The sequence below is a fragment of the Anarrhichthys ocellatus genome, unplaced genomic scaffold (genome assembly GCF_004355925.1).
Source record: "Anarrhichthys ocellatus isolate YVR2014 unplaced genomic scaffold, GSC_Weel_1.0 scaffold18, whole genome shotgun sequence".
In the NCBI taxonomy this organism is placed as follows: domain Eukaryota; kingdom Metazoa; phylum Chordata; class Actinopteri; order Perciformes; family Anarhichadidae; genus Anarrhichthys; species Anarrhichthys ocellatus.
This window is the reverse complement of record NW_022280048.1, coordinates 4,597,073-4,610,046: the sequence shown is the minus strand read 5'-3', so window position 1 is coordinate 4,610,046 and position 12,974 is coordinate 4,597,073. Positions and strand designations below refer to the sequence as shown.

The 12,974-nt window shown below is 41.7% G+C and overlaps 1 protein-coding gene across 2 annotated transcripts; it reads right to left on the bottom strand.

The window, feature by feature from the left end:
* Positions 1-3,962: 3,962 nt before the first annotated feature.
* On the bottom strand, positions 3,963-11,059 carry adssl (adenylosuccinate synthase, like). Of its 2 annotated transcripts, none has more exons than XM_031857522.1 (13): positions 10,754-11,059; positions 10,099-10,201; positions 9,592-9,660; positions 9,351-9,401; positions 9,207-9,273; positions 8,955-9,062; positions 8,366-8,447; positions 7,823-7,949; positions 7,564-7,718; positions 6,468-6,592; positions 6,225-6,322; positions 4,439-4,588; positions 3,963-4,313 (listed from the first exon to the last, which is right to left on the bottom strand). In XM_031857522.1, the coding sequence occupies exons 1-13, from the start codon at positions 10,982-10,984 to the stop codon at positions 4,261-4,263; spliced, it is 1,419 nt and encodes a 472-aa protein (XP_031713382.1). In that variant the 5' UTR covers positions 10,985-11,059; the 3' UTR covers positions 3,963-4,260. The 2 variants fall into 2 exon arrangements, with proteins under 2 accessions (XP_031713382.1, XP_031713383.1); XM_031857523.1 differs by lacking the exon at positions 10,754-11,059 and adding an exon at positions 10,541-10,710.
* Between the last annotated feature and the right edge of the window lie 1,915 nt (positions 11,060-12,974).

The following is a 12,974-nucleotide window of genomic DNA, read 5'->3' as shown; positions in this document are numbered from 1 at the left end:
CTCCCAAGCAACATGAGGTTACTTTACTCTTTACAGGAACAGAAAGGGGTGGGACTTCATGTGATGTAAAATATGGATAAATGCATTTTGATATGTTAAAGAATACTGAGGATTTGTTTACACATTTAAGCAAGGAAGACACTGATGTACAATCTACACTTAAACAGATTATTAAACAGATGATCTCTTATCAGTAATTGGTGATTGAGCTAGCACATTGTAGTATTTCTGTTATGACAAGCAGACACGGGTACATTGCCGTAGTATTAGAGCAATACACTAGACAAGTACACTATGTCATAATGTATTTACATGCATCTGTCAAATGAGTACATCTTATTCATAATGAGATCAAACTTTACACATCGTTCTCCGTATTTCCCTGCAAATACTTTATACTCGGTTTCTACTTGCTAAGTTGCGGAATTGGATTTATTCCATGCACTCTCCCAATAAAGTGTAAAATACATTTAGCTCCTTCAATTCAATCTGTGTGAGAGCTGCTGTCTCTCTGTTCTTACCAAAACTGAACGCAGTCCAACCCCCTTTGAAACAGGTGTCTTATTGCTGAGGCTATACATACATCCTGACACATTGCAGAATGAGGAAGGAATAAAGGAGGGATTCTTCATAAATGCAGTGATCAATGTTAATCAGAGAGCTCTGTGGAACGCACGGGGAGACAATTCGACAACCGTGGCAGTTTTTGCATTGCTCACACCCGTTCCCAGCCCCCCCCTCCACTCCTCTGATTCTTCATCGACAGAAAAGTAGTTAACATTTCGATAAAACAAAGACCACTTTTTATTTCAGGGCATGCTGATATCAAAAATGCATATAATTGGACCTCTACATTACCTCCATATTCACCACATAAAAGATCTACCTTGACATTCATCAAACTCCTGGTCACACATGCAAAGAAAGAGACAATCTGAAAATGCTTACTTCTAGTAGGTCGATGGCTTCAATTCCAGGTGTCCTGTTAATGTGATGTATGATTGAGCTGGCAGTGTAAAGGTAAATGAATTAACATCCAGCCGTTGGAGGGGAATAAAACAGAGACAGCTTTTGGAAAGAGATCTGATGAGGGATGACCATCTGAGAGGTATAGCTACACTTGAATAACAGACTCAAATTGATTGACCTGCTGATAAATGTGCTCTCAATTACAAGTAAAGGAGGGTGGTTGTAAACAAAAGAGAGTCAGGGAGGGAGGGGGCCGACAGAAACGCCTGGGGGAGGAGGACTACACGGCTATTATGAGCACTTTATTTTCAATTAAGCCTTCTTGCATCTACTGTAAGCTCACTTTCTGCCATTTCTGATGATGCAGGGACTTCTTGGACTGGAAATTGATTGGTTAGCAAACGTCTGCAACTTTGCTTATTTAACGGGAGATGCACTTTCGACGTACATAAGACGACAAAACGTCAGAAAATTATATATTTTTTACTCTATAGGGCATTAGCACAAAAACAACCAGGTTTCTATGTTTGAAAGAAAGTAAGATAAGTTTTTGTAATTCTATTAGAACTTGTAGTAATTGCCTGTTCAGTTTTATATTATTAACCTCTACATTATTAATCCAGAAGCACATGGGACTGCTATTCAGGTTTTAAGCAGAATGCAGGAGCTGGTGTGATGTGTGGAGCTTGAGTTATATTTTCAAATTAACCGTTTTATTGAATATTGCATGTTTCATTTGAAGTCGTTTAACAATTGTGTTTTTATTTCATGATGTCCCATTTCAATGACACAAGTGCCCCGCCCCTTCATCTTTCAGCCAATCCCATGCCCCCAGCCATCCAGCAACAACTAAAAACTCTGTCCTTTTTTGTCCTTCACAGCGTGTTGTGTCTGGCAGCAAGCTGCTGCCTCTCGACTTTGACGCTGACTCTAATAATTCCAGGGAAAAAGCCAACGTAGCTAGTTAGCTGATAACGTGTAGATCGTTACCAAAATAAAAGGAAAACGTTGTCACCGTGTGTGTTTATTCACAGCAGCAGCTAAATCATTGATTCAGAATTAGTCGTTTTAGCCAACAGGTGCTTGTTGATGATATTTTTGTGGTTGGGGCAGATTTTGGTGTCATCAAGACATTATGGAAATGTTTGGTTAATTCCTAATTTATTCATTACTGTAGTATCTACTTAACATTGTTTGGGGCTCCATGGTAGTCTGGAATATAGTGGAATACAGTTCAAAACAAACCTTTGTGACGTAAAATAATTTATGCAAATGATCTGCAAGTATACATGAACAATAATAAGACAATGGCTTATGAATTAACTTTAAAAGATTTTAGGTTTAAACTCAACATTGAGCTACTATTTTCTATCATTATTTGATCATTTCAGGGCCGTTGACCGTCCCGTTAGTTTTCTTACTGCTCTTTCCAACCTTACGATGTCCATCTGTATGCAGACTTTAATGACATCACTTCCGAGCACATCTCTTCCCAACATCAACCTGAGCGGAGGTCTGATCGGCCTGTACAGCTGATGACACCTGTGAGGGTGTGCAGGGCCTTTAACGCATTAGACTGCAATATCTGAGAATCTCCAGGACTCTGTTACACCTAGACCATCGATCTGCCAAGGCATCTACTTTACACTTTGATCTAATCCCCCCCCCGGTCCTGAAAAGCTTTTAAACCTTGAGAGGAAGTCGGCTAACTAAGGAGGGTGTGAAGTAAGAAAGAGTGAGAGAAAAATCTTACGGGCTGAAGGGGGCATGAAGAAGAGTGCAGTCATCTGTCCACTGACGCCGTGTGAAGTTGATGAAGCAGAAGTGTCAGCAGCAGATGTAGAGCAACTTTATCATTTGTGTTTCCGCCAACCGGCAAATTCAAATCCTATATTCACTTTTCTTTCAGCCGTTTTTTTTAAATTTAGTATGAAGCGAGTTCATCGGGGCTTTCTTGCTGAATCAGCTGCCCGCTGCATGTGGAGACGCAACCGTTTGAGGCAAGAATGAACCAAAGCTCCACAGACCCGAGGGCAAGAGCAGTCAAGTTATAATTCTTTGTTGGTTAATCACTACAAGTGGCACCTCTCATATCGCACACATTCATATGATCCGTCCCAAGATATACATTTTTTTTTTTTGATCAGAGCAGCTTTTAAACTTGCTTACGTTTTTGCTGTGGAGACATTCAGAGACGCGCATCACACATCATCTTAGGTGCAGATTTCAAATGGGCCACCTTACACAGATAATAATGTGTGCATAATGACTAACACTGCATCGGCCAGAAGCACCTACATTTACTTGTGAACCCCAACAAGAAATACTGATGTGAATGGAATAAACTGAAGCTGCACAACAGGAAGGGAACAATGTGAGGACGACATGATTACATCGTAACATTTCACATTAACACCTGAGAACAGTTCTTCGCTCCAGACTTGGAGGTTAAACCCTTTACTGAAACCTGAATGAATGACAAATTAAAATAATGTTAGTTTCCTTTTATTGATAAGAGCAAGCCGAGTCTTTTACATCATTGACAATGAATTAAATGGTGTAGGAAACACATTGAAATATTCTCTGGTACGTTATTGCCCATCGGCCATTTTCTTCACATTTACACAAACTTCTCACAGACCGGCAAATGTGTCTGTGTGTGGAATTTCTACTTTTCCTCAATTATTGTGAAGCAAACAGCTATTCAACCTCCAGTTGTTTAGTGTTGGTTTATCCGTTTTGAAATTGATTTAAAAAGCACTGTCTTCGTTCCAACACTCCTCATGAAAATATTGTTACAAACTGAGATGCATTCATGTTTCTAAATTGTTTTAAAATTGTTCAATAGAAAAGTTCACTAACGGACTGATTGCACAATGGCTTTCAATCACTACAAAGCCTGAAAATGGTCTCTTGCTTTCTCGTGTTGAGATGCAGTGTTCTGTTCAGTAACAGCTCTTGAAATACATGTAAAAAAACAACACGGAGAACAGTTAACAATTAAGGGTTAATTAGATTCAAATGCTAAAAAACAAAACTGTGCTTTACTGCGGAATGGAAGAAAGAATGATCGATCCATTTGCACCACGTTTTAAAAATGAACACCGGAATAAATTACATTACATTATGTGGAATGCATAAATGATGTCTGGGAAAAATTATTGCAAATGTGATGCACAAGCAGCAACAAAAGGTTTCACAAATAGCCTTGCTGGTGAAGAGTTTCCTCGAGGAGAGTTTGCACTTTAAACTAACCCTGAAATGATCTGAGCTTACAGGTCGGCAGACGGATCAAAACAATTTCACCATGCTCTCTCTGGACTTGCCGACTCCGACCCACTTCACTGAAATGAGAGAGAGGGAGAAAGAAAAAAAAAAAAACAGACAAGGTGTGACTGGCAGGTTTGGCAAAGCGATTAACGATCTGGCTGCAGTCCAATCCGTTGATGTAAAGTGCCCGTTTACAAACCTGGCACTTGCAGGAAGTCCTCGATGAACCGAATGTAGCTTTGTGCATTCGGCGGAAGCTCCTCGAAGCTCCGAGCTGACTCGGTGCTGCAGCACCAGCCGGGCAACGTCTCGTAGTCCACCGACACCCGCGTCAACACGTCCATGTTTGCTACGACAGAACGAGTGAAAGATGATGTTTTTGTTACCGATTCATCACATGTCTGGCCTAAACAACACACCGGACAGCTGTCCTTTAGTGGTATTTATGGTGCGTCACGGATACATTTTATCATCCGATAGGATGTGATGCTCCTAAGTGAGGGTGTTCCAGTCGGCCACCCATTGTTTGAGCTGCTATTTGTTCTAAACGGTTTGATCGGTGGTCTCTATAAAAGGTCGCTCAGAAGAGCCAACCAGATAGCACAAAGACGGGACTGTTGCGCCGTTATTCCGCCTCACTGTTCTGAATAAAGAGGCACGGAGACAGAATGGGGACATTGTTGCTTCGCCGCTAAGCCGGCGTTTACAGCAGTATTGCAGGATCTCTGTATTAAAAAAGGGGCGATGAGAGAGAGAGAGAGAGAGTCCCCCTCTTATCGATTAGTCCACTAATCTTTCATTTTGGTCTCAGTCGACTAAGATTTCTTAAGTCGTGTTTTAATGCTTCCTCCTGATGAATGACCCATTTCCAAGAAACTGATGAGCACATTTCTGGTAAACACAAGATTTAAAGTGGAACTGAGAACTTCAAGTTTTATAGATCTGTAAAGTAAATCATCTTATCTGTCGACAAAATCGTGCAAGTCGACTATGAGTTTCGGCAATATGCTGCATGTGTCATCTGCCAATACTTTCTCATCTCTTCATTTTAATACACAATAAATAGAAGGCTTCAAATGGGTCATGGGATCGAGCACATTTATTCCTAAATGTGTATCTCTCCAATTGTTGAAAGACTGCAGCACAATCGGAGAAACAGATCTTGATGAGGATAAGAGCCCCCTCAAACATTCAGCACCATAAAGATGATAAATATACGAGGGCAATCAGTGATGACATGCTGGTCGAGAGCAGCTGCAGTGTCACAGAGAGAAGTGGTTTCATCATCCTGTGGTTCATTAGCTTAACAATTCACTTTGCTTTGGCAGTGAAAGCAGAGAGTGACTGAAGATAAATGCACCCTCAAATCTGCTGAAAAATAGATTATCAGAAAAGCCCAAGATGTTGCATTTCCTGCTAGTAAAAGCTGACCCGTGTGAAATAAGACATTAAGGAGCATAAAAGCTGCGTTTGTTCACCTTTAACCAAAGGCTGAGTAGTCCTTCTGGAAACAATGATCCCTTTGAGAGTACAGGTCCTCTCCCGTGTTTACAGTCATCAAGTTTCTGCCGCTAAAATGTTTGTAGATCGATGGATAGTCTTAGAGGTGAATATTCTTCAATCAAAAGATCAGGACATCAAGATAAAACGTGACCATTTACACCTTGTATTGTAGTCAACAGTTGATGCATGACAAACACTGGTCACAGCTTCTCAAAAGTGTGAGGATTTGCTGCTTTACCACGTTTTATATCACTGATACCGTAACTTGTGAAGTGCGGTTTTCACTATTTTCAGGTCTTTCGATCAATTAATTTTACAAATAATTAACAGAAAACAAATATAATCATCACTTGCATCCCTACTTTTCATCAATCTCTGCCCCCTACTTTAAGGCAATGTTACATGTGAAATCCAACACTATGTTCTCTGTAACGGGCAGACAAAGAGCTGTTCTATAAATCATTGCGATGGTTATGACCTACCGGGGAAACTTGGTAGAGATTTTCCGTCGACTTTATAGGCCACGCCCACTTCAATCTCTGACAGCGTGTCCAAAATGTCCAGCTTGGTCAGGGCAATTCTGCAAGGAAAGAAATCACTCCGTTCAACTCTGATGGCGACGGACGGTTCAGAGTGCATCACAAAGCTTAACTGCAGCTCCAATAATTACATCAGCAGGTGGGCATAATATTCTGAAATGGCGAGACTTAAATGGCGAGACTTACGCAGAGAAGCCATTGACCATGTGGGCGTATCTGACCAAAATCAGGTCCAGCCAACCGCAACGCCTCTTTCTGCCCGTCGTCACGCCGAACTCTCTCCCTCTGGACTGCAACAGTTCTCCAGTCTCCTAAAATACAACAAACAAGGAGCACACTTTAAAAATCCACCAGATTAATCAGCAACTTTAAGGGCTACTGTGTTGATTCTGCTCGTTTTGACGCTTGTATTTGTGTCGGAACCGTTAGCTGCACATTCCCTTTCCCAGTAACGTCCTGCTTCAGCATGTGGAAGCTGCCCAGTACAACCACACTCCTCTACCTTTGACCGCTGAGCGTTAAGTGTCTTTTTAAAAAGCACAGCGCTGGCAGACCTTTTCCACAAAAGGTTCTCTCAGCAGTCTCCTAGATTTGAACTAACCCACGTCTGACCAGAAGTCTGCCCCTGAAGCCGACCTCCATACCCGAGGTCACTGGGGTCGTTTCGGCTCACGGGGGAATCTGCATTCACCCACTTTTTAAAACTACTGCTGATAAAGTGAGCTTCTCTTTAACAGTTACTGAACAAGGAGACACAAGTCGGATGATTTACTCCACCTCTCTGCAGCACCTTTCACCACGACACCGTGTGTCTTTGTTTAGTGATAAAATTGTTCTGCTTTCGTCTCTGGATGTTTTGAGAAATGTTTCACAATCGTTATTTCAGAATTAGGAGAATCCAATCCGTATGAAACTCATAAACCACGTCAACAAATTCAACTTACCCATTTGGAAAGATATCTTATCAAGTTAAAGGTCATATAATACTGTGATAATGATAGTGATAGTGAATGATAATTCACATTTGTTCTCTGAATGTTGGATAAACATCTAAAATACTAAAACGTTGCTGTTGTGAGTGTGGTAACCCGACAACAACATCACGTATCTCCTTCAACCCGGTGGAGTACGTTGGCTATTTTACAAATAGCCTGAGAAGAAGGCAAGATGAATTTGATCCTTTAATCACAACATCGACGTCTTCTGAGCCCGACGAGTCTAATCGGTAATTAGCTGGAGCTTTTTTATTGACGAGTCTTTTTTCAAATGCTTCTTTACTCACATTATCCTGCTCTGTTGGGAAAGCGCCAACGCCCACGCGGGTGGTGTAGGCTTTGACGACGCCGTACACTCGGCCAACGTACGACGGAGGCACGCCGAGACCAGTGCACACTCCGCCCACGGTGCAGTTAGAAGACGTCACGAAAGGATACGTGCCTGGACAGAGAAACCTCGGTTAACCCGAGGAGGCAAAACATCTGATCCGTCTTCATAATTAACTCCGTGAAAAAAAAAGAAAAAAAAAACCCAGTGGTGCTCACCAAAGTCGATATCCAGCAGAGCAGCATTGGCTCCCTCCACCAGGATCTTCTTACTGGGCCCAGTGAGAGCTTTGTGCATGAAGTACACCCCGTCCGTCACCAGGGGGCGCAGGCTCTCTGCATAGCCCTGAAAAACAGAGACCAACAAGTTACCAAAATAATGAAAACACTGAATTCTGTTCAGCAATAAATACAAATTACAACTGTCAATCATTCAAACACCACCCTATGGTGAACACCCTTATCATATGAAACTAGTAAATAAGCAATAATCTTGATTAATGCATCGTCCTGATTTCATCACAGCAGACATTTTAAATTGTCACAGTAGTACAAGCAGGTGTTAGTTAACAACATGAGTGATTTCTCTGTTCTTGTACGCACAATACCAAGACCTTGAAACTGAGGCAGCTAAATTCCGCAACCGTTCATTGTATTATTTACACATGTGCATTTCCCACTGACACGGGAAAAATGTCTCCCGTGAAAAAGGTCTATTGTCACAATAAGGTACTGCGACGTCGTTCCGTCAGTGTTCCTCACCTTCAGCTGCTTCAGTTCACCGTCGACGTCCAGGTCAAGTTTCGGGTACATCGTCAGGAAACGTTCGGCCAACATGCGAAACCTGCGAGGAGGACGGAGTTCAAGAGGCTGCTCACACACACGTTTGTAAAAGTTTACATGCATCCTCTTCTGGATGCAAATACTGCATCACGGACAGGCCATCGTGAATGCTTCCGTTGCATGTGCTGCCACCTGGTGGCAGGAGAAGATACAGACACTACACTTACTACGTCAATGCATTATGACACTCATAAATAGAACTATGGACACCCGAATGTCTATGAGGTTTTTGTTCAAATGTGATTTAAATGCTCTCAAAAATGTGTTCCTGAACACAAACTTGTATCTTGGGAAGATCCTCACATTTAGGGATTCAAATACAACTGCCCTTTAAAAAGAGATGCGTGTCACAGTGCTGCAACACCAAAACCTGAATAGACTTTAAATGCTGCTCACACAATGAAGTTGGAAATAATATATTTTAGACCACTGATGAGTTGGCAACATATAATGAGAATATGGAAATGAACGAAATTAGAAGAAAAAAAAACAAAACAGGAAAACTTACTTGTCCTGAAAAACCTTAAAATCGGAGACAAGGTCACAGACTCGCAGACCGTTGCGAGCAGCTTTGGAGGAGTAGGCTGGACCGATTCCCTTTTTAGTGGTTCCCAAACTGAAGAACAAGTAAAAACGCAACATGAACAACCACAACAACCCATTTGTTTAATAGAATAGAATCCCTCCAGCTTAAGTATTAAATATAAACCTCACCAGACTAACAGATATACAGTATTTAAACTAATTATAGTAGATTTACTTTTTCCCTTCTTGTTGCTGCCGCTGCTGCTCCTGGATTCCATCAACAGCTTGATGGAAGTTGAACACTAGAGGCGGATAGAGGGGATTGTCAATAAGAGGACAGTACTAACTAAGAAATTTGAATGAGGAACCGCTTACTCACCAAGGTGGGCACGATCAGAAATCTTTAATCTCTCCTCCCATCCTTCTAATCCTGCACACAATACAACAAACCCCACATTACATGTTGGCTATACGTCACCGATACCACAGTCATGACCCCATCCTGCACATTTCATTGCAGGTTTCCAGCCTATTAGGGGACGCATCTGGGTTTTTGAAGCCAATACCAATACTATGTTTAAAAACACTGTAAGTTTGATGACATATTTAGAAACCTTTACCTTTGCCTTTCTGCAGGTTCTTCTGAGCTTCCTCAAACAGACCTGGTAGGTGTATCACCACTCCGTTGCCTGTGACGAACAAAAAGAAACTTATACAAACCGTGTGAGAAGCCGTGCACCATTGCTTAAAGACATTTCTTATGTGGCTCTCGTTTCTTCCTGAGGTTTCATTTATATAAAACGCAAGCTATCTCTTAACAATGATTTTAACAACAGTTCCTTTAATGGTTCCTCTTCCCATGTGTTCATAGTACTAGAAACAGAACATCTACCAAAAATAGGAAATGCTTAATCAAGAGAACACCAAGTCTCATGTGCAGTACATGTTGATCGTTATCTATATGTACCCATGCATGCTCTTTGTTCAGCTCGGTGTCACTTCAAGACCCAACAACTGATACGGCTGTCTGCGGTGCTTCTGAAGTATATACTCATTTTATTGCTTTATTAGGATCTTTATCTTTCCGCCAACTTCAAAAATGAAAACACAAAAGGATCGCCTCGTACCAATGAAGGAGACAGCCTTCTTGTTGAGCACTCCGCTGGGCAGCAGGTGGAAGTCGTACTCCACTTTGTCCACGACCACCGTGTGACCCGCATTGTTGCCTCCCTGCAAACAGCACAAACATGGGGATCAGCCACTGAAGGAGAGCAAGCACCAGTACCCATCAACCCAGAGGACGGTGAACGTTGCCTGCGTGTTTCATTGAGAACAGGCTCTAGTTGGCTGTGGTAAGCTACATGCTAATATTTAAAGCAACACATTCCTGCTGAATGTCACTGGGTTGAAAGCGAACAGCTGGACAACAACGTGCGCTCAATGCCTTACATAACACACAGTGACGATTATCAATACGTGGAGGTCATGTGCTGGACTCAAAACACATTTTGCTACCAACACAGCAGATATACATTTATAGAAGAAGATGAACAGGCATGTAGTTCTCACTAGCATATACTTAGCACTTCTACATCCGGGAGGTCAGACACGGTTGTTGACGTCGGAACCACTTCATTAATATGTAACGGATGCTAGTGGGGGACGGTTTTCACCAAACAACCCGTGTTACGATTAGCGGACGTTTCAATAACACCGCCATAGTACGACGCGGTCGGTTTGAATGTTACTTGTGAACGTTAAATCGAGCGTGTAGCTTTGTACCTGGCACCTGCATACAATATCCGCATCCATTGCGAGCAAGTCCACAACTTTCCCCTTGCCCTCGTCGCCCCACTGCGCTCCGAGCACGACGGTCACTTTGTTCTGAGGCTCCTTCGGGACCCGGAGAGCAGACTGAGAGAGGGTTTCCCGCGGCCGCTTCACGACCGGTTCCCCGTTCAGGGAGACGGTCTCTAGTCCGTTTACGTTATCCATGGTGCTGTCGGATGCCATGCTGCTGTCCTCCTGCACACCGGAATATCGTTTTACCGCGTTTCTCTGCGTCACGGGAAGTGGTCGTCCGTCGCTTCGCCACTAGGTGGCAGTGTTTCTCTTTATATCCTTTGTTCTGAGTATTAAAATACTGTACATTCATTTAGCGCACAGTTATCATTATTCATTCTAACTAACTGTATATATAATCAATTAACTGACACACATACATTATATGTAACTCTGTGTCTTTGTTTGTTTAGCTTATGATTATTAAATTAAAGACCTCCGTTGATGAGAAGTCACAATTCACGAAGAGTACAGAAATACAATGTGATTAACTCCACTCCACTTCCGCGTTCGCTTTTATCATCGGACGGATTGAACGTGCCCGGAAGTGATATTCTGCTGTTTGCTTTTAACAGCTCAAATCTAATGCTTTATCCGTACTAGGCAAAAAAAAGCAACTGCCTTTGTTAACCATGTTTTGAGCAGTTTGTTGTTATTTGATACATTTGATTGGTAATGTGCACAATTTAAGGCACATCATTATTTAAAATGAATTCGAGCATTACTAGCATAGCCTCGAGGCAGTAATACAGTCCCGGTTGAGGTCCTGTTTAAACATGTAGTCTTAAAGAGTAACTCCACACTGACTTCAGTGACCATAATGAGTTTGAAATTTTAGGTCTGGAGTCTTTGCTGAACACACCCAACTCTGATTCAATACAGCAATGTGTCCATCAGGCTGCCAGGTGGCAGCAAAGGCAGCTGCTTCATATTGTGTGTACACTCCTGGTGCATATTCCAATGCAAATTTGCATTTAATAACACAGCAAACAAGGTGACCCAGAGTGCACCTGTGGCCAAGTCATATTCCAGCAGCACATGGCTGCTGGTTGGTTTTCTGGACCAAAACTCCCTTCCTTCGGTTGTGTTTTTGTAGTAATTGTGTGGTCCCATTAGAGCGTGAGCTCAATGATTTGTATATTTGTTGTCATTTTGTGGTAATGTATTCAACTAAATCATATGACCTTTACTAAAGATAAATATTACTCATTACCATGGGGGTCCGTGCACACAGACTTTATTAAATAACTGTAGCTGATTGTCTTCCAACTCATAATTCATTGAAGGGGATATTCAGAGTGGAGGACTGTACTGGTAACTCAAGTCAGCATACTGGACTAGTTAGCCCTTCAGTACTTCCACATGGTGACAGTTTGAGGTAAATATATATATAAATATTATTTTATCTTATTATAAGGAAAAAACGTGTTGTCGCAGAAGTATATAGCAGCCACCTCTGGTTCCCGATCGGGAAAACGCAGGTTGCTCTGTCAGCACTTTTGCCGTTGCTTGCGCCGTGAGCACCGTTAGCAGCTAGCGGTCAGCTCAGCCGTTGCCATGTTAAGAGCTGTGTGGAGGCAACAGACAACAGACTGAATTTGGTATTGAGCACCTTTAGATGATTTTGTAAAGACACTAGTTTTGGATTTCAACTAAAGGCACTCTAAATCAAGTATTTAGTTAATTTCCATGTTGACAAATTGTAATTTAATTTTTTTTTTACAACATGTTTAATGTGTAAATAAAACTAATTATTTAGAGATTGGATGCCCCAAAAGGTCAAGTAGACTGCATCAACTTGTCTGTGACTATTATATTATTATATCATTATATTATTATTATAGTACATCATAATTATGTTTGCTTAACGCATCTCAATCCTTATAAAATAATTTTGAGTTGCCTAAATAAAAGTGACTTGGCAACAAATAATAATCAGAGCAACAGAGGACACATGACAGACTCACCCATTCATAAAGTAACACGTTCAGACTTTATTCATTGTAAAACATGCTCAAAAAACAATTGTTATTCACGTAAAAGCCACAAGAGACACCGTTGGCTTCTTGAGTTAACCATGAAACCCAAAACATGTTGTTTATACATTCTGTAGGCATTCAGAGGGACAAACACAGTAGTGGCCTACAGAACTGACAGGCAG

Coding starts and splice junctions, on each gene's coding strand:
- adssl (XM_031857522.1), bottom strand. CDS start 10,984: ATGGCATCCGACAGCACCATGGATAACGTAAACGGACTAGAGACCGTC. Junction 9,661..10,098: donor GAAGGCTGTCTCCTTCATTG/GTACGAGGCGAT, acceptor TGTTCGTCACAG/GCAACGGAGTGGTGATACAC. Junction 7,950..8,365: donor GTGAACTGAAGCAGCTGAAG/GTGAGGAACACT, acceptor TCTGTTTTTCAG/GGCTATGCAGAGAGCCTGCG.